Source organism: Dunckerocampus dactyliophorus, chromosome 4 (genome assembly GCF_027744805.1).
Source record: "Dunckerocampus dactyliophorus isolate RoL2022-P2 chromosome 4, RoL_Ddac_1.1, whole genome shotgun sequence".
NCBI lineage: Eukaryota > Metazoa > Chordata > Actinopteri > Syngnathiformes > Syngnathidae > Dunckerocampus > Dunckerocampus dactyliophorus.
Genome location: NC_072822.1, coordinates 16,608,896 through 16,633,899, shown reverse-complemented (window position 1 = coordinate 16,633,899; position 25,004 = coordinate 16,608,896). Strand labels below are relative to the sequence as shown.

General features: G+C 41.2%; 2 protein-coding genes across 11 annotated transcripts in view; both read right to left on the bottom strand.

Annotated features, from left to right (window-relative positions):
- emid1 (EMI domain containing 1) overlaps nucleotides 1–18,817 on the bottom strand; it is a 74,819-nt gene extending 56,002 nt beyond the window's left edge. For 5 of the 10 annotated variants that reach the window (XR_008569953.1, XM_054772540.1, XM_054772541.1 and 2 more), the window contains exons 1-3: nucleotides 18,398–18,816; nucleotides 7,494–7,607; nucleotides 6,497–6,600 (exon numbers count right to left, since the gene is read on the bottom strand). Coding sequence is in view for 8 of the 10 variants with exons in the window: in XM_054772540.1 (XP_054628515.1) it covers nucleotides 6,497–6,600; nucleotides 7,494–7,607; nucleotides 18,398–18,549 (370 nt within the window). In the remaining 2 variants the exon portion in view is untranslated. Of the gene's footprint in view, nucleotides 1–6,496; nucleotides 6,601–7,493; nucleotides 7,608–18,397 lie in introns of all 10 variants that reach the window. The other 5 variants (XR_008569952.1, XM_054772547.1, XM_054772542.1 and 2 more) reach the window with 2 other exon arrangements.
- Nucleotides 18,818–19,001: 184 nt separating this feature from the next.
- Nucleotides 19,002–25,004, bottom strand: part of LOC129179368 (dynein axonemal heavy chain 10-like) — a 40,914-nt gene continuing 34,911 nt past the window's right edge. The window contains exons 65-74 of the mRNA XM_054772550.1: nucleotides 24,289–24,489; nucleotides 23,978–24,187; nucleotides 23,805–23,900; nucleotides 23,558–23,729; nucleotides 23,344–23,475; nucleotides 23,056–23,267; nucleotides 22,808–22,975; nucleotides 22,552–22,732; nucleotides 22,330–22,475; nucleotides 19,002–22,247 (exon numbers count right to left, since the gene is read on the bottom strand). Coding sequence (XP_054628525.1) covers nucleotides 22,101–22,247; nucleotides 22,330–22,475; nucleotides 22,552–22,732; nucleotides 22,808–22,975; nucleotides 23,056–23,267; nucleotides 23,344–23,475; nucleotides 23,558–23,729; nucleotides 23,805–23,900; nucleotides 23,978–24,187; nucleotides 24,289–24,489 — 1,665 coding nt within the window. The 3' untranslated portion in view covers nucleotides 19,002–22,100. The remainder of the gene's footprint in view (nucleotides 22,248–22,329; nucleotides 22,476–22,551; nucleotides 22,733–22,807; nucleotides 22,976–23,055; nucleotides 23,268–23,343; nucleotides 23,476–23,557; nucleotides 23,730–23,804; nucleotides 23,901–23,977; nucleotides 24,188–24,288; nucleotides 24,490–25,004) is intronic.

The window sequence follows — 25,004 nt, the reverse complement described above, 5'->3', positions numbered from 1 at the left end:
GTTTTTAAGTGTGTGGATTCAAGCATTTGTCCACATTAGCAGCCTCAGCTTTATGAGGGACACAGGAACATGTGTGTTTGTGTCTATTTTAAACCCCTAAAGTGTATGACTTTTTTTTTTTTTTTTTTTGCACTGAGGCCTACTTTTTTCGTACGCTAGGAAAAACAGTTCTGAATGAGCTCCCGGGGGAAGTGTTGAGAAATAATAAATAAATCAGCGAGTGGAATTGGCGTTCCCAGTCCAGGAGCCAGATACATAAAACTTAACTGAGATTCAAGGAAGGCTGGCCTGGAAAGTTTGTACTGCACACCAAATCTATAAAATGCGCTGCTCCATAAAGTGTCGGACTAAATATTAAAATAGTTATAAATGGCTAAACTATTTTTGGACACACAAAGCAATACTGTATACAGTATGTATCAGCACAGTATATGATTGTTACGAGCAAAATATTATGACACCATTATATAAGTATAAATTATGATATGTTAATTATATTGCTATGGAATATTCAATGAGTATATTCAATGCGAATATTCAATGAATGAATATTCATTGAATATTTATGCAATATTCCATGAGTTGGAAGTTTACAACAACAAAGCTGTCTCAGGGAACTTCAGGACCATTGGGGGTTTGAGACCCATCAATAAAGAAGCATGTCAGTACAAACCTTGAGAGAGAGAGAGAGAGAGAGAGAGAGAGAGAGAGAGAGAGACGGTGGGCGATTCTGTTGATACCAGAGTTACCCACCAAATGTAATGGGTTCTGCCTTAGCCCCTGAACCCCCCCTCCTATGCATTAATCTGTTTACTGTATTTGTCCTGTTATTTACTTTTTCACTATGTAAATATGACCGATGTCAAAGGTAACTTTTGCACAGTACTGTAGGTTGACAACAAAACTACAGCAATCTCCTGCCACTTTATGCTTGAAATTTCATGGCTTCACGGCTCTATCAAGGTCTTTCAAAAAGTATATTAATTCATAAATCATGCTGTTTCTTTGTTGAATATGGCTTATTATCAGCCAAAAATATTCTATACGACATAGCATATTACATATATGCATCTTTAAATAAATGTTAGGGTTTTCTTTGCTAAATTAAGCATTTTCAAGCATAAAAATGGCTAAATGAACTAAAATACAGCTATAAGGCATTCAGAAGACCCATTGAAAGACGTGAACATATGTAGTATTCTACACTGGTGGTGTCAGTAATGTTACTGTACTGTTCGGTGAGAAACACAAGTGCAAGACTTGATCGCTGAAACAACAGACTTTTATGGCAAGTGTGAATTATCTCACAACAGGTACAATAATACTTAATAAAAATCCCTGATATGAACACAATCTACTGTTGCAGCTGTAACCCATGCCAGGCTGAAACTCAACTCTGAACCTCTGAAATCACTTCTTGTCCGCTCTCCACTTAACTCCCGGACTGGACATTAACAAATTTATATCAACACACACAAGCATGAGTTTTATTTATGTCCTAAATGGCTTATTTACTTTTACTATGTTTTATTATATTGGGTAATACGAGTGTAAAGGTGACTATAGGGGTGTTATGTCATGTCTAGAGGGCTCTAATAATGTTTAAAAAATATATTAGAAGGTCATAAACAGGTTTTCTGTGATCAAAGAAAACTTTGTCTTCATTTTGATCTTCTTAGGCCATGTCCACATCAATACGGATATTTTAAAACATTTTCTCCGCTCCGGTGTCAAAAAAAATCTCCATCCACACCAGTCATGAGCATCAGAAGGCTGACAGCAGCTTACTTGGTCGCGCACACTGACGCCTCTGTGTGTCAATGTTGTGAGACAATGTTGTGTACATGCTCACTTACACATACAGAGAAGTTGAATTTCATTTGCCACTGTACAAAATGAAATCAGCAGCCATGAATGAATAACTTCATTACTTGTGTTCTGTTGTTCATTTAAAATAAATACATGAGAACGTCACACATCTCTTATGACACAAGTCAAAAAGCTCATTTGAAGCTGAAAATGGCCAACATGACTGGAGTTTGTTTTCATATGGATGAAAGAAAAAACTAAATAGAAAAATATGCATTTTAAAATATTGCAATATCCTTGTTCATGTGGGCATGGCCTAATACTCGATGGCGTGTCTGTTCATGAATAACTGTCCAGAAAATTCCCCTGAGAGAAGCTTGGTGAGTCTGAGAAGATCGGCCGTTCATCACCTCCACTTCAGCTGCTTCCAATTTGGGTCTCAGCACGTTAGCTGCTTTTGCCATTGACACAACCATGAAGATCAGCTGCTGTGCAGCCTTTCTGCAACTGCTTTCCTCAATATGCAATGTATGTGTCTTTGTAGACCTCCTCAGAAACACATGAAAACAATACTGGTGGGATTGTAGCCAAAATGTGACATGAAACCTGTTTTTGTAAACAAAGCCAAGCAGTAACATCGTAAACACCGTACTAAAAGATATGATGCCCGTCTAATGATTCTTGTACTGTGAACTGTGTGGTCCATGAGGAGATCACCTGCTTTTGTTCAGGCTGGACTCCCTCCGGTCACAGCTACTAAAGTAAAACATCTTTGCAGCAGCTAATCACACCAAACAGCTGAATCCTTCACTGTACAAATCCTCAAATGCATCACTTCCCGCCTCCTAACCCACGTTCACTTTGGCAGACGTACACACATAAATATAGCAACATACACACACACGCCCACTCTTCTTTTGCAAAGTGTGGCCGAGTGATGTTTAAAGCGGCGGGTTTAGTGTGTAGGCCCGTGATAAGGCTGCACAGAACTGTGAAAACACAGATTACGTTTCTGCGGCTTATTAAGGACAACGCGCCTCAGCCTTCCAGCCATACCACAAACTGCATCCCAAAACCGCAGCCTCCACTTGGCTGTGAGATACGTCTTGATGAGGACCCCCTGTGGCAGAGCTTTGACAGCCGTGCTAATTCCAGTCTACATTCCCCCAGATCTTGTGTGTAGCTTGGCGGACTCCCCCTCTTCTGATAAGCTTCACTCATATGTTTGAGAGCTCTGGGACATAAATCAAATGACAACCAAGATATCAAGTGTCACTTAGTGTCATCGTCAGAAGAGAAGATAAATGTTACACGAGTTCCAAGATTGGCAAACAGCATCACTGTTCTTGATCAAATACTTCAACTCACTTCATCCTGATATAACTATATGGTCTGTTAATGGGGATTAATTTCACAGTTTGTGTTGGATGATATGCCATCTGAAAATAAACATTTACTTAACTTAGAATGCCAAAGCTAACCAAGCATACATTAAATCCCTGTTCCTGGCAGGCTAAGAAATGTCCCCCATCTGCAAATACTTAAGACTTTTTTCCTTTGGACTCAATCAGCGATAAAGACCATTATGTTCCACTTCCAGAGGTAAGGTTATATCTCCCAAACCTCGTAGAAAACAATTAGGACTATATAATTACACCACTGGCCTGGAATTTCATCCAAATCCTGAGATTGGGGTGAGGCAGTCCAAAAAAAAAAGAGTGCATGTAAAAGGTGCCTGTCGGATGCACAGTTATCTGGATTCTGATGGAGTGAATGCTTGTTTATGAGCCTTGCTGTGATGTCATGTTTTGCTTTAGCGATATGGATAAGATAGGCTCCAAATCCTGAATGGCATCATCTCTCCACATTATTCTCCTTCCTTTATCTCTATATGCTGCTGCTTAGTTTTGCAAAATACAAAACTGAAAAACACAGACACGTTCTCCATCACTGGACCTGCTGATTTATGTTTGTTGACCGTTGGCAGGCAGAGGGGGGTGATAATAGTCGGACACGAGAGAAAACAACTCTCTCATCTCCATTTAACCACATTAGTGAGTGCGCTGTCAGCGTAGGCAGCTTTTCCTCACTTTGCACCTTAAGGCAGCCAACATGTTAACATGCTGTAATTAATACCGTGCCTGGGAGTCAGCGGCGACCTGGGGTGGCCCGATGAGAGAACAATGGGGGTCAACGCAGGCCAGCGTGAGTAAATGAGCAGATCATACACATTTTCCACAGTCTGACAAGCGGAGCAAAGGGGATGATGAGAACGAGACAACTGTAAAGGGTATATGGTTCCGCCTTTTCAAGAGATTAATGAGCTCTAAAGTAGAACGTTAATAATGTTTTGTCCAGACAGTGGGATGTTTGTACTTTGCCGAGTCTGTTAAATTCAACTGAAGGTCAAACGTGCTCAGTGACATGCCAAAGAAAATCCCTGAAGAAAAGAGATGGAGTCACACACAGGTATTAAGAGCTTGCCTTTCATACTTGCACCCATTGAACTGCCAGTGCGGCTTTCACTTCACACTCTATGGCAGTGCTTTTCAAAGAGTGGGGCGGGGCGGGCCCCACCAGGGGAAGCCTGAGAGGCAGGGAGGACTTTCAATATTAGTGCGGACCTGCCAACATGTATGATTTGTCGTACTCAGTATGCATGCATTTGACTCTGGAATACACTTGTATGCTTCACTGCTCTCCATTTTGTTGCATTTCGCTGGTTTCAGTTTTGAGTTCAGTCTGTACGGTATAGATAAATAAATAGATATTACCTGTTTCTCAATAGTATTTCAAATCGGGGGGCCGCAAAAACATTTCTGACCAAGTGGGGGCATGACTAAAAATAAATGAGACCCACTGCTCTACGGTAACAGATTTAAACCCGCATAACTGTACAACTTTGCCCGTGTGGCAAGCTTTTATTTTGGCTTAAAGCAGTGAATGAGGCAGGTGGCAGCATGCTGTCAGGTTGTGAGCTCTTCTGAGCGCGTATGCTCACATGGCAGAGACAGAACAAAGTGTTGGTGGCCCTGGATAACGTCCACAGTGCAGGAGAGTAAAGGCCCCGATGAATGGGACCTGTCACTTCCACTCAGCGTAGCCTGTGATCTGAGCCACCCGAAACAGCACTCTGCTAAGTGGCTAATCCCAGCATCCCTGCTGGCTCGACAGCCCCCTGCTACCATAGCAACCGGAGGGGAATCTCCTCTGGCAACAACTTAATTGAATAATTTCCTCTTTCCTCTGCTTTTGCTAGTAAAAATCTGGGCTGTCCGCTGGTGAACTTTAGGACTTCAGATTCTACTATGACGGCTATGATCATGTGGAGCTCAACAGCAGGCTGTGGGAACTGGCTCGGCTTTTAGCCAAACTTCCACTTCAGGCACTGTAAATATTTATTGTGCTGTGCGTCACAAAGGCCAGGCAATTTATGTTACACCCAGTCAGGTCCTGACCCAAGCAGACACCACACCCTTCTCCCTAGGCAGCCAGGACGGGGGGGGGGTCGGGGGTTGTGCCAAAGGAAGTCATTTCGCACTAAGCGAGTGTGTATAATTTCAGGCACCTACTGCGTTCACAAAATGAAAACAGCAGGGCTTTCATGGCACATGAAGGGGATAATGACAACGTTTCCGCCAAACCATGCAAGCACACAAAATAACCTCATTTAACATAATCTAGTAGCTCAATGTACACATTTAAACAAATTTCAACTGATGAATTATCTCAAGGCTTACATTCTGAATGAGACAAGGCTGAATGATCAAATAATAACTTAACAATAACGTGGATGATGGAGATGGTCATTAAGTCACATCTAAAATATTAGAAGTAGATCAAGTTTCATTGTATTTGTACTACTAACTATAATATATAATTGCAAATATATAATATACTCTTGATTGACTCTTGATTGGCTCCTGCCAAAAAAAGGGGTACGATTTCCTCACTGACTCGTGGGCGTAATTAAACGATTAGTAGTAGTTGTGAAGTAAAGGTGTCATGAGATTAGAATTTAGTCATAAATTAGCTGCACTGGTACATAAGATGCAGGGTTCAAAATTTAAGAAAAATGTAGCAGCTTATACACTGGAAATTATGGTATACGTGCGTAATATATATAAATAATATATACATACACACGTGTATATTATGTTTTTTAAGATATGCTATACTTACATTTGAATGTGTATTCACCTGTAGGTGTACTTTGTATACACAGTACTCGTATCCCCTCTTTGTTTTTTCCTGATCCAATTTCCAATACTTAGACATCATTTTTTTAAACGAAAACTGAACTCACTAAAGCTAGACTAAAACATTTTCAGATTTTGTCGACTAAAAGTAGACCAAAATGGTTTTCATAGTTTTCATAAAACAATCACATACAACTGACTAACATGTGACTAAAAGACAAAAAACAAAATGGCTGCCAAAAACAACACTGATATGGCCTCCAAGTGAAATTGAAGAAGATACCATTTTGGGCCATGATCTCATGTACTGTTATATCCAAATAAAAATGACCTGCACACAAAAAATGTCTACATAATGAAATTTAAAAAATAAGGCAAGATGATTAGTCAAGGTTAAATCTTTATATCTACGTAGCCAATCTGCTTCTTCTAACCATTTACACAACATTTCCACCGTCACAGGGCTTCGACTTCCTGTCGGGACTTACCTTCTTCACAGGCAGTCCCGCTGAATCCTGGACAGCACTTCCACTCCAGTGAGGTCACAGTGCGATATACAGTTTTATAGGAAGGTCTGACAACGGTCCTGTAGCTGAAAAACATACACCGTTACACACTTGAGTTCAGCTCATCACAGTAGAGTTTCAAAGGTAAACCCTGATCTAACTGGTGCAAGTTGCATATTAATTCAACAAAGAAACTGACAGTGAACAACGCAGCAAAATATACAGACACAATATTTATTTAATTCCTGTTGTAATATGACTATTTATTAGAAAAAGACAAGCTTTGTTTAAGATTCATCCCGATCTATTTCTTTAGTAACACAGAAATACAGAGATACTCTGTTCACCAATCAATGGGCTGCACTGTCTTGCTTCACTATTGTTGTACTACTGCAGTGGGTAATCCAATGGGGGGGTTCTCAAAAGGGGGTACAATATGAATAATTTATAGCAAAACTGCACAAACCATATGGTGACAGGGCTGTAATGCTTGGTGGAAACCAATGAATGACAGAATGATCTATTCTTTGCAAAGCAAGACCTGGCAGGCTTTTATTTTTCCAGATAGCAAAACTGCATGTGAGCAAGCAATTTTTAGATACATTTTATGTAAAAGGTATACTGGATATGCTCTGTACTCCTAACTACAAGATTAGGTACATCTACGCAATCTGAGAGCAATCATTTTAAATTTACAAAGCTGATAACGGTTTTGATTGAACGTGTTGAATTTTGTTTATAAAGTTTGCATCATGCTGAGAACTGTTTCTGATGTCATGTGACATATTGGCTTTGGGTGGTGGTGATTGTCATATAATGCATTTAAATGGCAAGGCGATTTCAACAAAAATGGCAGCAGAAGTGACAAAAGGGAGCATTCAGGATAAAACTGACTTAAAATGCTGACTTTTATTTATGGATTCATTGTTGACTGAGTGGCATTGGAGTACAGGTAAGGTATATGGTTGCTTCTCCTCACCTGCCCCCTGTACATCCCTGTGGCCAGCGGCACGTCTGGTAGACCCTCTGCACGACTGTCCCATTCTGCACCTGGCAGCTCACTGTCTTGGTAACTGTGTGAGGACACCAGTTTCTGAAAGAAGACATTGGAAAAAGAATATAAACTTGCAGAATGTTTGCACTGTGGGTACAAGAAAAGAGCATTTGAGAATTTGAATAATTAAAGACATCCTCAAAAAAGGACAAGCACAGTGATGTGGCGTGCTCACAAAAGACAATTAGTCTCGCAGTCCCATTCACTATGCTGTTGTCTGCATTCTCCTCTCCCATCCCCCCCCAAGCCTTTTGTTTTCAAACTCCTTTATGGTGTTTACACAGTTTTAATCAGTCACAAGATATGCACAAGTGCATTTTAGGCTGTATTTACACTGCCGGGTCCATTCATTTGCATTCAGTTCTCAGCAGGCGATAACGCCACACAAGTGGGGGACTGGAGAGGAAGACAAGGTCCCATACTGAGATGAAGGGTCTCAGCACATGCCAACGCAGGGTCATGAGTCCAGTTTCCACAGAGGCTTAGTACGACATTATCACAAGCGTCTGAGGCTGTAAAGAGAACGACCTGCCAGGAAAATGAGCTTATTCAGGCTCAGGGCTTCACATCTGATAGTAGACTTGATGAAACAATCAGCTTTTCTCATCTCATCCCTCAATTTGGGGTTGTTATGTCTTAATGCATAAAAAACAGTTAAGTTACTGGAATTTTATGAACAATGACATGTACAAAGCTTCCGATTACCTTCATATGTTGATAGCTGGAGGAGAAAAACATGGCAAACTGTTAATGTTGTGTGTTTACACAATCAATAAATGTGCACAGAGGGGGAGCTCCATTTAGAAACCACAAAGGAAACATTTAGCATACAACTTTTGTGTGTTCTGCTGCCAATGTGTTTGGTGGCGTGGGAGGGGGGTGTACCACAGCCTGTTTGTCAATATGCATGACCATATGTTAGTGTGTGTGTGTGTGTGTATGAATACGAGAGAGACTATTTATACTAAAGGAAAGAGCCAAAGGCAGAGGATGCTAAACAGCTACCATTAATAATCCCCACATGTAGCGGTGGCCGCACACATAGATTTACTGATAGAAGAACCTTAGAGGAAATCTGCACTCCTCTGCAGCTCTTCATTTAAGCTTTACAGACACTTTATTAGGTACACCTGCTTCCCCTTTTTTCTTCTGAACAGGAACTGGAAACATTCCTTATTATATGGAATTTAGTCCGTATTGATGTGGTAGCATAACAAATTGATGCAAATGTTTAGGGTATGTCTGTGATGGATATGTCCAGTTACTGTACCTCCCATTTACTTGATGGTGCCACTGTCCAGAAAACCATTTAATAGTGATTTGAGCTTTGTGCCTTGTTATGCCACTGGAAATACACTGTGACTCGATGGGAATAGACATCTACAAGTACACATAGGTAGCCTTAAGTCCAGTCTGGTTAGGTGCTGTCCCTCATTCGCTCCAAACTACACTTTTTTCAACCACAACACCACAACCACCCATATAACATTTCAACACCACAACCAATATTGGTTTACAAGAACAAAATGCAAAAATAAATGTCTATATGTGTCACAAATAAAAGTTAAACCTTAAAAATTTTGTTCGCCCCGAATAAAAGGAATGGCGTTCACGGCTGTCACTCACAGCTGTCTCATATACGCATACATGTCCTTGGCACATTTACATGTTCAAAAGTTTCTCAGAGAAGCGACCGACAATGTGGAGTAATCGTGTGGTTATGATAGGCTATCCAGTAAATTCAATGATAGCTAACATTGGTAGCTACACGTTGCCAAATCGCTATTGTTAGCTGACAACAAACATAGCTCATGTGCATGCATGTGTGTTGCGTGGGGCGTCGGAGCAGAAAGTGGGTGGAATATACAGTTTGAGGGTGAGCTCCCCCGTGCAGTACCTAACCAAGGCAGACAGCACCTTAAAGTTAAGTCTCAATCCACAGATATTGTTGTCAGCACAGTTAATTACATTCTGTTTTACATTTTAATGTACATTTACCATTACAAATCTTGAGGAAAATATTCTCGCAGAAGAAATCATAAAGGTCATTTGAGAAGGAAAACAGTCTAGCATGTTAGATCTGTGCATGATCATTAGGCCACATCGGCAGCGGAACCTTAAAATTTTCATGTCCCAAAGTTTGTACAGGTTCAAAGAATATAGACAAAATGTCATAAAAGTTGCACAAAAACTTGGAAGTACAGTTGCCATCGTTGTTAAACCTTGAGCATGTCACGAGAGGTCAAGCTACACACAGTGTGTTTTTTTTTGTGACAGTTATTCCCAAAGCAACAGCCTCAACAAAGAATGTGAATAGAGACAAAGGTAAGAAGACGAGAAGACTGCATATGTACTGCATAGTACATACTGTATATGATAATAATATTGATGGAAGATTTTATATAGCACTTTTCAAGGCACCCAAAGTGCTTCACAATGAAGCAAACCCATTATTCATTCACTCCTCACTCACACACTGGTGGTGGGAAACTACATTCGTAACCACAGCTGCCCTGGGATAGTCTGACAGAAATGTGGCTGCCAATTTGCGCCTACGGCTTCTCTGACCACCACCAAACATTCATTCACATTCATACACCAATGTGGGCAGCAGCAGAGCTAAGGTGGGTGAAGTCCTGCCCAGGTACACACGACAGTGACTGGATGGATGGAGCGAGGATCGAACTGCCAACCTTCAGGTTTCTGGGCGACCTCCTGAGCCACCGCCACCCAAAGCAAAGTAGTAAAACTCCAGTGAGTATTTCACTTCCATGCTAGTGATACATTGAGCCAGGAGTTGATCGCTGACCGCTGACTATTTATTATCCATGGTAGTGTTTCATTGTTTGACTTTAATGCGTTCCGTTTTACATTTACATTTGTTGTTAAATTGTCTTAGTTATATTAAAACATGATATGAGTTAGGTGTGGTTGTGATGCTGATTTTATTAAGCCCTCCTCATTTTCTGGTTTATTGTTTTAATGTATTAATATTACAGTAATTAACACATTTTTATTCTTATGCAGCCACTAAGAGTGTTCTAGTGTTACTTAAAAATGTGCATGTACAGTTAATAAAGGTTCTATGATGGCAAAAGGTTGACGTTGGAATGGATTAACTCAATTGAGTGTAAAAAAAAAAAAAAAATGGAATCTGAACAAAACATAATGTATGTCTTCAGAAGTTAATCCATCTAAGGTTACAGCATGATGACCATGACAAACAGTTTATAATCGCTTGTGATGGAGTTGAGCTTGTGGAGGTGCCAGAGATGTTCATAAGTCTTCTTTCGCAAGTCCAATTCAAGTCTCAAGTCTTTGGTCACGAGTCCAAGTTAAGTTTCAAGACTTTGTAGAGTGAGACTTCGTCAAGTCTCAAGTCTGGTCATGAGTCCAAATCAAGTCTCAAGTCTATGTGTGGTGAGACGTGGTCAAATCTCAAGTTTGTGGTCACAAGTCTGAGTCAAATCTCAAGTCTCTAAAAAATAAATCGCTCATGTCTCTCCTTTGCCATCGTGTCATCTGAGGTAATACTGTGTGGGGCCAGAAGCCTCGCACGCAATGCGTAATATGGTTAACATGGTTACCGTGTCAAAAAGGAGAGAATGACAGTAAGCTCGTCAGACGTTTCGGAGTTTCCCCAATGTTAAAAAAACAAAAAATGAAAAGAAAGGAAAAAAGAAAACATGATTGTTCACAAGTCCCACAACACGAGTCCGAGTTGAGTCCAAAGTCTTTTGAGCATGAGTCCAAGTCAAGTCTGAAGTCTCTCTGTGTGCGTCTTAAGTGTGACTCGAATCCTGAAGTCTCAAACTCGAGTCCCCATCTCTGGAAGGGGCTGCAGTCAGTTAGAGCAGCAGAGTGCGGGGGTGGTCTTTGCATTAACCACCTGCAACCAGATAAAGATCAGTTTCCCAGACTCTCATAGGGCAGTATGGGGGGTTACACCTGGGAACAGCAAAGGTTGCCACCAGAGGGGGGGGTCTTTTATGGCCTTCCACTCTCTTTGCTTTGCATTTATGCAATTATCACAGAGGAAACACCAAGAGCACTTGGCATTTTACAATTTCCTCACCAGCTTAATGAGACGTCTGATGACAAGAACAGACAATACTTTGTCAATGCGTGCATGGGAGCACATAAAGATATGATACTTCTTCTATATGCCTGCAAGCATTAAGATCACTGTTCTCTGTGATTTTATAGATCAGAATTATTTCCTGTGGGATCTCAAACAATAAAAAAAAAAAGTAAAATACCCTACAGCCAGTTAAGTCCACTCATTTCATTTCAGAGAATTATTACACAATGATTCTTAAATTTTTTTGGTCAGGGTGGTTAGAGCGCTTTCATTTACAACTGCTTCATCTTACTAGAGGTATGTGTGTTCTGAAGCACCCTATCACAAACCCCACACAGTTTCACTGGCACAAGCAGCACCAAGCAGTATCAGTATCAGGTCTCGGCAGCACACATGGCACACTCCCATCACTATGCCCAAGCTAAACAAATCATCAACCATCTCTCGCCAGCAGTTTGAAAATGAAATTCTTATAGTTAAATCTCAGCGTTGGCCCATCTGTTTGCCTTGCAGCTCTTTCAGTCTGCATCTTTCATGACACCACTAAGTGTACTTCCAGACTGGACAACTGGAGCGAGGTGGAAAAAGTTGGAAGATAAAGCCAAAAGGGTTGGCGAGGGCAAAAATGCTGCATGGTCAGATGTTGGTGGAAAATGTGCATGACAGTAATTCACAACTTTTAGGAAATAGCAGAAAGCCAAACCACTTGCACAATCCTTCCCCATGGAAAGATGACAAAACCACCATTAGAATTATTAGCAAGACCAGAAAACAACCCCTCTGCCTTTTTATTCAAATATGGGCAGAAAAAAAAACAGTAGTATTATTTTCAATCTAGTAAAGCAATTAACTGCTTGTCATCCTGGGTCTTTTGAACATGAATACCCTTTATCAGCATGTATGTACTGTATGTTTTGTTGTGGTGTAGTGCACAACAAACATTTTTATGATAGTATATCTTCTCAAGGGACAGCAGTGGTCCGTGTACAGCATGTATAACAGTATAGATTTAATATCCACTAGAAATAAGTAAACACACGGCCATTATCGCATAAATAGCTGGCAACACAGGTGAGTCCCAAGATAATCGTGTCTTGCCTACAGTCACATTTGGTGGTGGTAGTGTTATGATCTGGGACTGCATGAATGCTGCCACCACTGAGGAGCTGTGCTTCATTGAGGGACACATGAATTCCAACATGTACTGCGGCACTGGGAAGCAGAGCATGATCCCCTCCCTCGGGAAACTGGATCACATGGCAGTTTTCCAACATGATAACAAGCCCAAACACACCTCCAAAATGACAAGTGCCTTGCTGGGGAAGCTGAAGATGATGGAGTGGCGTCTCCAGACCTGAACTCAATTGAGCATCTGTGGGGCATCCTCAAGCGGAAAGGTGTAGGGGCACAAGGTGTATAACATCCACCAGTGAAAGAGGATTCCATTAACAACCTATGCATCTCTGGTGAATTCCATGTCCAAGAGAATAAAGGCAGTGACGATAAAAATGGTGCTCACACCACATTGATACTTTGGACACAGCTTAGCCATGTTGACTGTAAAGTGTACTAAGTTGTTTTGAACACAGTTTAGCAATGTTCACTGTAAAGTGTACTACCTTGTGTTGCCAGTTACTTAGCCAATAATGGCTGTGTGGGGTGTGATTTTTGGAGGTCAATAAATCTTTACTGGTTTCCAAACTGTACTGTACACTGACTCTCAATTATATCCCAGTTTCATTTCGATAATGTTGTCCCCTGAGAAGAGAAGAAGAGAGCTTTGCTAAAATGTGCGGGCTGTGCTCACTGTACATATGTTGGAGAAACTCAAACACAAGTGTTGTGGGCCACCATTCGTGTTTTGACTTGCACATGCGCAGACTGCAGTTAACACACATATGCATTTAGTCTATTTTCAGTGACGAACATTTTTAGCGTTATTACATTTTTGTAATTTCAGGGAAAAAATGCCGTTATTATGAAAACAAAGTGCCAAAATGACACTTTTTTCATTCATTTGTAGTTAAAACTATGTTGGTTAAATGATCCCTAAATGGTAAGAATTTAGTGGGACCTCTCCTTATACTTAAGCTATTGCAAAAAAAAAACTGCATTTTTAAAACCTAAAGAGAATGGAATCCTAATTACTGTTATTGCCAACATGTATACTATTCAGTTTTACTATGGATATGTGAAAAAAGGTAAAAAAAAAAAAAAAAAAAATCATTACAACAATAAAGCTGGTGGAGACCTAAGACGTTTGCATATTAAGCCTGATAAAAATTGATGGTAATTTTTTTAAATTTAGGTCTGAGGGGAAAATACTTGTGAAGAACAAAGAGTAGACGTGGCAGAAAAAGAGTTTTGTCATGACGGTCAAATAAAGGAGCTTCTCTTGGGTACATAGTCGGAAAGGGAAAGACAATTATGGGACTGACTTAATCCCAGAGGATAGAAACAAAGCATTCAAGACAAATGTGCTGAGGACACAAATATTGCAAAGCCATTAATAAAGCAAGAGGCTCTGAAGCTGCTTGAAAAGCCAATTGGCCCGCTAAGAAATGTTGAGAAATGAAATGAGCAATAGACGATAAGATACACAGGGGACGGTGGTGCATTAAATGATTAGATAAGAAGCACAAGGGATGGAGGCTCTTTACGCTAGAAGTTCAAGCATTGCATGAGTGTGTGTGTGTGTGTGTAGATGACAGTGAAGTCAAAGCGCCCCAGTGGGCATCAAAGGTCACAGCCAAGTGTCTCTTCACCACAACCGTTGAGAAACAAGGAAAGCCCTCATTTCTCTTTGTCTGTCTGGGCCTTTCAGGTGTGGACACCTGTTGCTTTGAGCACGTCACGGCTGTGTGCACCTTTAAGTGTTCGCAAGTGAAGAGTGCTGGCAAGCAACTCATATGTGGGAGCATCAACATACAATACATTCGAAAGCTGTATCAAAACTGTTACCTTTACAACTACAAATGCATGGTTGTAGACGACATATGTATGTCACTCGGCATAAAGCTTTTTTTTATATTACTTATAGGTATAGTATAGTACACTATAGCTCTCAGTATGATACAGCGCAATTTATGACTTTAATAAACACAACTTGGCCATCTTGCAGAATTATAATTCAAACGTAATTAACTGAAGTCCTTTGAGTAGCAACTCTTAAGCCATTGTGCTTTAAGCCGAGCCAGTGGAATCCCAGTCATCTCTATTCCCATGCTTAAAGAGATGTGGATATGGTTAAGATGGATGAGGAATGAGGCGGCCCACAGGGCTCAGACTGCCTGTCAGACCGTGACAAGTCATCAAGGGGAAGATAAAGAAATGGACGAGGCACCAACTAAAGACGTGGCTACCTCCCCCCCTTCTGTGCATAGAACTATGTAGTTTTAAAGAAGGACAAGCGTGAATGAACACTTTATCAGCTCTGCTACAGAGTGACGGCGCTGGTCGAGAAATTACTCAAGTATTGTTAATCCCCTTTCATTTGAGTAATGCTGGGGAGGGAATGCATGCTTTTTTTCCTCCCTCTGCTAATATGGGAATGTCTGAAATTTATTGTGCATAATTTCTCACCGGGAGACCAGGCCAAAACAATCGAATAAGATCCAATACAATGTCATCCAAACATTATGCCGTTACAAAGATAACAATACTTTTTATTCTGTTATTGACACTGTCACAGAAGTATTAATTTTAACCGGTGACAGGTGGCCAGGCAAGACGGATGAGGCAGAGTAAAAAATATTAATATTTGTCAACTGAACAGTATTATAAATTTACCATCCAACCGTTTAAAAAAAATCTTAATAATCGCAATATTTGCACATTTTCTGATCAAATACACAGCAGAAAGCTGAGATGAGGCTGCAGCGGCTCTCTCCTCTTGGCTTGGATAGTAGGCTGCGCCTACTATCTGATTGCACTTCACTAAGTGCACAGGATAGCGGAAGGCACAAGCCAGTTTGTTTGTCAGCACGTCACTTATATACTGTAATGTTTGCAAAAACATTATACACATTGTAATGTCATTAATGTTTAGTGTGATGACATTATTTTTCCCAATCTGCCAATAAGATACAATAAAATATAGAGAAACGTCATACAGGGGGGTGGGGGGGCTGCAGTACTCCACCTCACTGTGAAGTGGCAAGGGTGTGTGTGACATGCGTGCTTATCGCTGCCGTCTTTCCAGAGAGGAAAAGCCAGTGGGTTTTTTTGACAGTAGCACCAGCTATAGAGCTAGAAGTAGCAACAAGTCAAATGCATTAAAGATATTTTTATGCTCTGCTGAATGAATGAATGAATTTGGCTGCCAAGATGGAAGATTATATACACAAGCTCACCAGAAGGTGATCACACTTTTACAAGTAAGTAACAGACGTCTTCCTGGAGAAAGTGAGGGTGCATGTACACTACATCATATACAAATAAAAGGTATGACCACACGTTTTTCATTTGATTAAAAAGAATGTGACTAAGAAGTATTGGAAAACAATGTTTAACAAAGTCAATTATTCTCTTCTTTCTCTCGTTATCCTTTTAATGAGCAACCTGTAAAAAAAAAATCCAAAGGAGACAGTGCCTCACCAGCCATGAACCTCACAGTCATTGAAAACTGCAAGTGTTTCGAATAATTTGCACACAATGGCAGGTGGACTTATGACACCTTAAACTCACTCACCCCTGTTGACGCAGCAGCAGCTCCCATCCAAATGACAGTGTCTACCACTTACAGACCCATTGTAAACTACCTTCCTGGAAAAAAGGCAAACCAGATGCAATGGAGTTCCAGCTGCTTGTGTTTAGTAAATATGTCCACAAACCTCAGGCAGTGAGTGAGGAGGGAGCCAAACAGCGGCAGAAGGCTTGGAGCCATGAAAGCCACCTGGACATGCCCAGGAGAGAGGGCCTCATCGTCACTCAGTTGTGGCCCCTAGGCCACACACATACATTTCAAGGTAGGTTTTGCCTGGTGAGTCCCCTCTGCTAAGAAGATCCACCCTGTCTGAATAGTCTTGAGCAGGGTTTCACAACACTCTTCAGGTCAAGTGCTCCACAGGACCCAAACTTGCTAAAATACATCATGTATTGCCACAGCATCAAAATATACTGTAAAGCGGTACCTCAAAATTCAAACACCTCAATGGTCCTACAATGTGACATTTGACCAAAATATGGTGCATAAAAATATCATCATGCATAAGAAGGGCCAATCTCAACAATTGGGTGTTATGAGAAGAACAGCGTGAATAAAGAAGCGGAATAGAGGCTGACCAGACGAGGGGTCGGCTGCTGTATTAGATGATAGCGAGCTGGCTGCCAAATGGCAAGCTGGTATACACGTCATCCCTTGTTGTCAAAGTTAGTTTTATGGATTTAACATGTAACATTGCATTAGGGGTTAACTTTTTACACTTGTCTAACCATTAACAATGTTGACAAATGAGATGCATAAGGCAAATACAGTACTTGAGTTTTATTACATCATCCTCATTGATGATTCAATTTAGGAATGTGTTTGTAGTTGTTTATTCTTTTAACGTTCTCAGGGCATTCAATCAAGCACAGCCGGACTGTTCATGTTGTCCAAGAAGATATTTTGCTTCTCATCCAAGCAGGCTTCATCATGAGCAGGCTTCAGCACTTCATGCTCAGATAGGCAGTCGAGTTGTGGTCGAATCAATGCCCTGAGAGTACAATGACCTGAATGAATGAGAATATTCACAGACATTGTTTTAATGCAGGCGTGTCCAAAGTGCGGCCCAGGGGCCATTTGTGGCCCGTGGTTTGTTTTCTATTGGCCTGCAGCACATTGCAGAAGCAAAAGGATTTCCTATGAGAAAAATGGCTCTGAAATGCAAAGAAATTGGAGATTGGCCAGCAAGGTTTATACATTAATGATCATGCTGGACATTTATTATAACAAAGCTGAACCAAAAAGCCAAGAAAATATATGATATGCTTAACAAACCATCACTGCATTTTACTTAATTTGACACCCAATTTGGGTTCCCAACCTCAAGAGATAAAAGTCACTATGGAAATATAAAACATAATATTTTGACGCTTGTGGATACAAGATTAACATACAATAAGCAACACTTTTAGGCAGAGCAATTAGGAGCATCACAGTGTGTTGATGTCATGACACCAACATAATGAGTTCCTCAGGCATTACATAAATGTTATGCTACTCAATACATTTAAAACATGCTTTTGACTCTAAAATGTAATATCAGCCAAATATGTCTCCTTTAAACTCCAATTTAATGCTATATTTAAAATTGCTGGCGTTCCGGTATGGTAAAATCGTTGCACATACGCGCACACACAGATCCTGACAGCATAACAATTGGGAAAAAGTCACAAAGAACCTCACATCACGAAAATAAAGTCTTACACATTTTGTGTGTGCAGAAGGGCAGCGAGCTGATTCTCCCTCCCATCAAAAATACCGGTCTATGACGTTTTTTAATGACAGATTTAAATATTAACATGGAAACTGAAACAAATATATCGGATGTCTTGTGCAGCAGTTGGAAAGTGGGACATTTTTAGGATGGGTGCATACATGGGCAGGAAAAGGGAAGCCAAGTGTCAAGAATACAATAAGAGCCGTGAGATTGATGGAGGACAAGGAAGCATCAAAGCAATGCGAGTCAGGTTGCAAACCAACACTAAAGTACGTGTTTCTGTGCGCACTGAGACAAAAGATGTTCAACTGAAAGTGAATACTTACTTTTTCTGATAGATGGAAGTGTGTGAGGCTGTTTTGTAAAGTCCAGTCTTCCAGGTCCCGTCAGCGACGGTGCTCAGCCAGAGGACCAACCCGGTCCAAAGCAAACTTTTCCTGCAAAGCGCGGACACACTCTTCCGTTGGCCAGGTCCCATTTCAATGAGCCACACGCCGCTCAGAATCCAGGAATTCAGCTCGGGGAAAGGGGGGAAGTTAAAGGGGGGATATGTCACAAAGAAGAAGGCGAGTTAAGGACAGACGCGCATCCCATCCAGTGAAAAAGCGCGTACCTATCTCTGTATACCAAACTGTTTTTTCTGCAGAAAAGCTGCAGAAGCTTTATTAAATGACAAATGAACCAGCTAAAGCGGACATGTTGCGTGAGTAATTGTCTTGTGTGTAACTGCGCACATGGAGCTGTGACAACAGCCGGCATGGAAGCACTTTTATAGGCTCCTCTGGTCTTTTAAAAGCACAGCCTACTTGCTCCTTTTACCCTGCCCCGTTTCAGCGGAGGACAATGCATGCTCAAGTCAAGAGCATCAGACACCCACTCCCTCCACTCCATTTGGTGCAATTACGAATAATGACATCCACTACAAGAGCTGTATCCAGAAAAGTCCTGCATGACAAAGATTGCAATGCTCAACCTTGATTGTCACAATTAATAAATGTTTAATATTGTGGTTGTAGTTTGCAGTTATGCTGAACTGCACTGGATCACTGTCAGAAATAAGGTTACAGAAGGAGTCAGTTTCTGACTTGGAGGCACAATGTACAGTATGTTCATCACTAATATACTCCAAATGGCTAAATATTGGGGAACTCAAGGTAACTCTTTGTACAAAACAAGTACACGTGTGAACACACCATTGTTCACACAGCTGTTCCCCTATTGTCATGTGTAATGTGGGGTGTTTTTTATATTTTGCCCTTCTCATTTAAGCTACATAAGGTACAATAAAGTGGAAAAATGCTAACACAGCATAAAACATTCTTTATGGTCCCCGATTATGCTAAATACACTTTTTACTGATACAAACTTTGGTTTTCGCACGCCACAGTTTTGTATGATTCGGTTTTCGTCTAAACTTTTCGCAAACATTTTGCCTCGGTTTTTGTACAATATAGCACATAACTAACTGGTCAGTTTGCCCTGGACTCAGGCAATAGACTCCTAGTGGTGTTCAAGCACGTGCCCTTTTGCCCTGCAAAAGAAAAGTGTCCTTTCTGCGGGAGCTCAATCGCTCACAATCCCCACCCCTCCTCATGCAGCGCTGACTGTTGAGCACCAGCCCAAACGGCTACAGCCTTTAGTCTCCTCTGACCCGCAGTATCAGACAGACAGGTAATTAAAGTAGAGGTGTCACAAGATCTCGTGACACAATCTCGCAAGATTAAAACTTGACAAGATTTCTTGTTCAGAAAAAACTGTTTTGTGAGCACTAGGCCTGGGACAATAATAACTAATCGCACAATAAATTAAAATGAACTCGATCATTTTGCCAGGCTCAATACATTGCCATGTGCATGCATGTCTGTTTTCCTCGTCTCCTGCCTCCAAACAGGCAGGAAGAGCATTCACTCTGTGTATTGGTTTCAGCACCATGGCTCATTTGTTCCACAGAACAACAGCATGAACAGAGTGAGCTCTTTTGCTAGTCATACAGTCTCTTTGTCTCGGTGAGTGGAGGCGGGGCCGGTAGCATACACACAGAAGAGTGCAGGTAGCATACACACAGAAGAGTGCAGAAGAGTGTAACGTAGTAGAAATGTCTGTCACACTGTCATATATTTTCAATGTACTTCTCTTAAAAGTAAATTTCAAATCTCATCTTGTTCTCGTAGACCAACGCTGCTGGTAGGTATAAAGTTGAGCTACATGAAAGTCCAGTGTGGTATATTGTGCTATATTAGTTTGATGCTGCTTCTGCGACAGAAAACAGTATTCAAGAAAAGATGTGTGTACTATGTTGTCAGCTTTGTTATAAAAAATTATAAAATGTATTTTTTGTTAATATTTTTGGGTGTCTGGAAAGAATTGGATTTACATAATTTCCTATGGGAAAAAATTGCCTTGATTTTCATACATTTCGTCAGACCTTTTGGAACAAATTAATAACAAAAACCAAGATACCACTGCTTTCTAAAAATACTACATGTCCCTAGAGTCTTTTTATTAGGAAAAGTCTATCAGTTCCCTCACATTTTTGAGAGAAAATGCAGTAGCTTTTGAAGTTCTGGGTTTTAATGACATCATAAACAAAAAAAAGTCCTTTCTGATGGACATGATACAGCCTTTGACCTGCCCCTAGCTTGACAAGCCCAGCCTGTGAATACGCCCACCACTTCACGGTGGACGTTTGTAAAAAAAAATAAATAAATAAAAAAAAATCCAATTGTGCTCATTCAGCACCATCGTGACATGTACTTTTAGTGTCAGTCTGGCAGAGTCATCAGTGCCCATGCTGACTGACAGAAGGTGGGAGGAAAAGAGCTGTCTGCCCATGCATGTGGGACATGTAGAGTTACAAATCAAGCAGCCGCTAACCACAGAGCTGTGCTCCTGATCCAAACTAAACACCTTGTGCTCAGAGTGTATGGATTGTGAAACTGTGGTTTGGGCAACTTCACTTCTCAGGTATTACGAGCAGGGCTTTAGTGACTGCAAAACATGCTGGTGGCTGCACTAACTACTTCTGATTAGAACAGCTCGGTAATTCGTTAATGAGCGGTGCCACTGAATATGTTGACACTGAGAGGGTATTCACTGTGACACTAATCATTCACTGTATGATAAAGAGTCGATGAGGCAGTCGGTGGCCACACTTGTTCTCATGCACAGCAAACACAAATTTAAGGATGATGGGTAAGGGGCTACAAAGTTTTGTGCATGTTATGAGGCCAGTTTGTGGAAGTGTGATTGACAAGCAGGAAGTGAAGCAGCTAGGGTTTAAGTAATGGTTCCAGTCATGAGCAGCTGAAAATAATTTTGTCATCTGGAGAGGGAGATGGGGGTTGGTTCCATTGGAGGATTTTTTTTTGTCTGTCTTGCTCTCCTCCTTCCTTAATTTCCTTCCCCTACGCTGTGCAAACACAATACCTGTCTGCATACAGTAGGTGTGCAAGGATGAATGATCTGCCTTCTATTAGGTAGTGTGGGTTTATAAGACAAAACATTAATTTCTCTCTTTTTGGGATGGACACTCAGTACGCACAGTATTCAAATCCTAACCATGCCCTGATACAGTATACAGTATGTCTCTTAAAAATTGTTGCACATATTGATGATATATATAATATATAACAATACGTACATAAAATAAAGATTACTTTGAGCAAATTAAATGAGTTGATTGTATAAATTAATCTATCATTATGAAAATGAAAATAGTACCCAAGCACTCAACACCTAATTGCCAATTGGCCTGCATTCTCCAAACAGAAATACTTGGACTAAGGAAGATATTGGTTTGATTACTGTGAAACTGGAAAATATGTGTACACGGCCATAAATAGGTTCAAATACTAGTGATTGAGTCTGGAGTCTGCTGATACCCACAGTCCTGCAGCTGAGTGAAACGCTGCCATCTAGTGAGCAAAGGATGACATTGAATTCAATTTCTCACACAACCTACTGTACATACAGTACAATCCATTATCATAATCATTTAACATTTGCATCACTAACCACAGAAGGATGTGCTTAGTCACTATTGAGAGATAAACAGACGCCCTGGAGCACCCAATGAGAGAGGTGCTCTGCGGTGTGTAGATCCGCCTCAAAAACCAAACCCACTCCCATTGCATTCCTCCTTAAGGATGTGGTATACACTGGTGTCCGGAGTGTTTTCTAAGGAGAACAACACATACAAAATACTACCACAAAAAACATTGAAATAGTTGAGACACTGAGCATTATGTGTGACCCACACCTGTAACCTAAGGCGGCGACTCTCTATGGGGATGACTCTGAGAATGGGCAGCTGAACCTCCAGAACTTTAGGTTTACTCTTCACCAGACAGTCCATTTCCATGTCCCAGTCAGCTCCCTCCAGGTACAAACCAGACACAAAACAACCTGCAAGAAATTGCTCATATGAACCAGCCTATGTAATTTAACACCAGTGACACTTCAGTCCAAAGCAGTTCATTACCCTGTGAAGGTCTATCACTGACTTCATCGTCGTCACGATACCGAGTCACCTCAGTGTAAAGTGTGGAAAGATCTAGAGGCCAGCCATTTTTTCTGCATGCAGCTTGAACCAGAGCTGTCAAGTAGGATTCTGGTATGTGGAGTCCTGATAACCACATGACCTTTGGCTCTGCATCATCCACCTTTTGATAAACAAGACCGTGAATGATTATACCTCGTACCTTAAAGCACATTACTGCATGAAAATTCTAGCTCACCCAGAACCTATACTGCTCAAATCGCCTCTTGAAATGAATCATCCAGTTGCCCAGGGACTTCAGCGTGTCAGGTGCCAACTTCTTCCAAATAGCAGGGATCTGACCATTAAAAAGGGCTCGAGCAACTTCATCCAGCTCACTGCTCATGCCCACCTCACCAGCCAAAGCCTAGACACACAGGCATTCAGTACCAAAGTAAGCCTGAGAAACACAAAACCACACAACTGCTGTGTGCCCCTCCTTCTCACCCTCTGCAGCTCAGCCAGAGATCTCTTCATGCGGACCACTAGCTTGTTGAAGCGCTCCAGTTCCTGAAGCAGCACCACTGATGTAGGGGAGACCTCAGTGCCAAACTGCTTGCGGATAACGTCCAAGTCAAATAATGCAGGCAGCTTGTTCTGAATGTCCTGGGCCACCTGAGTGATGTAATCATCCCTGCTGATGCTTCCACCAGACTCACCTGAAGCACACAAAAATGCATGAAAAGTCAAAGTGAAAAGACAACTGGAAGAAAGGGATGATGAGAACTGTCGTACCTGTCTGAGGCTGCAGGTCAATTAAATGCAACCACATGTCTTTAGCTGCCTGTGTGTAGTATCCTATCTCCGCATTAGAATGAAGACCCATCACCTCAGGTGTGTTTGCCAATGGTAGGGACTCAATCTCATCTGCAACCAATAGCATGTTGTCAATAATGACTCTTGAACTATTAACAGTAAAGCCATCTTGAGTGACGCAAACAAAACAGACCAATATATACTGTCCTGGTTCCATTTGGAGGAACCTTGTAGTCTACGTCATTGTTTTTGAAGAAGTGAAAGCGGCAAAAGTCGTAAAAGAGGAAGTCTCCAAAATACTCATCCATGTAGACAGTCAGGATCCTGCGGTCAAAGCTATCTATGACTCGTCCACCATACATCACCTGTGAAACATTGTACACATTTGAAGTATACAGCAAGAACAACGTTGTGATGTATTAACATCACATGAAACTTACCTCGCCAATAAGGTATTTAATACTCCCCCAGGGAATGTTGCTCTCTCGTTGTGTGTGAGCTTTGGTCAGGTAGGTGTTCAAAATCTCCAAACACACCTGTTCGGCACAGTTACAATACTGAGGTAAGACTCATAGCAGCCCACTTTAGCCCAAATGTGTTTTGTGCCACTTACCAAGAAGTCAGACTCGCTGAAGTCGTAGGGGACATTCCAGCCAATTTTGCCATACTTGCGCCGCTCTTGCACCACGGCATGGAAGAAGGCCAGCACATAGACCAGACTGCGGAAGGCTGAGTGCGGGCATCCAGTCATGGTGTCACTGGATATTTTAGAGTAGGTGGCTCTCATGTTGAGCTTCAGTCCATTTGGAGGCTCAGTCACAACCTGCAGTAAATGGCAACATACCAACTTTACTAGCATAGCATTGTAAAACCATCCACAAATAGTAAAGGAGTATTAAAATGAGGTGGGGGTTGGCATTCCACCTTGAGAGACTTTTGAAGGATGCCAATTGGAAAGTCGTCGATAGGGTTGGTTGTCACCCACAGGCGAAAGTGAGGGTGGGGCTTGGTGATCATCTCTAAACATTTCTCCAAATCCTTCAGCCACTTTACCAGCAGGTGGCAGTTCTGGAGCATCAACCACTGACCACGGGCGGCTGCCACCTCCAGCAAGTGTAGCGCAACCTTTAGAGGGAAAAGACGGTACCATTTACTTTATCCACTTTCTTCCTCACATTTAAGCACGTGAGACACTTACAGTATATACACCCAATAATTGTAAATAAAGTGCACAATATTCATCATACACTGGTCAGAATAACTCTCAAGGCTTGAAAATGTTGTGTTGGGATTAAATGTTTTATAGTCAACTCGAGATTAATCTCATGGGAGGTTTTCTTGTTCTGTTTATATTAAAGACATATTTTTCAGATTATAATAATGCAGTGCAAACAACTACATGTCTGCTTGAAAAAAATTGATCGTTTTATTGTAGTAGAGCATCCAAAGGAATAACAGGTTGTTCTCCACAATACTGCTTTAAAAGATAGACAAGTGACAAATGAGGCTGCAGTTCTTTGGATGTTGTTGTGGGGGCATTTTTGACATCTTCGATGAGTCCTCGCTGTATTCTTGGGGTGACTTTGGTTGGCCGGCCACTCCTCAAAAGGTTCACCCCTGTTTCATGTTTTCGCCATTTG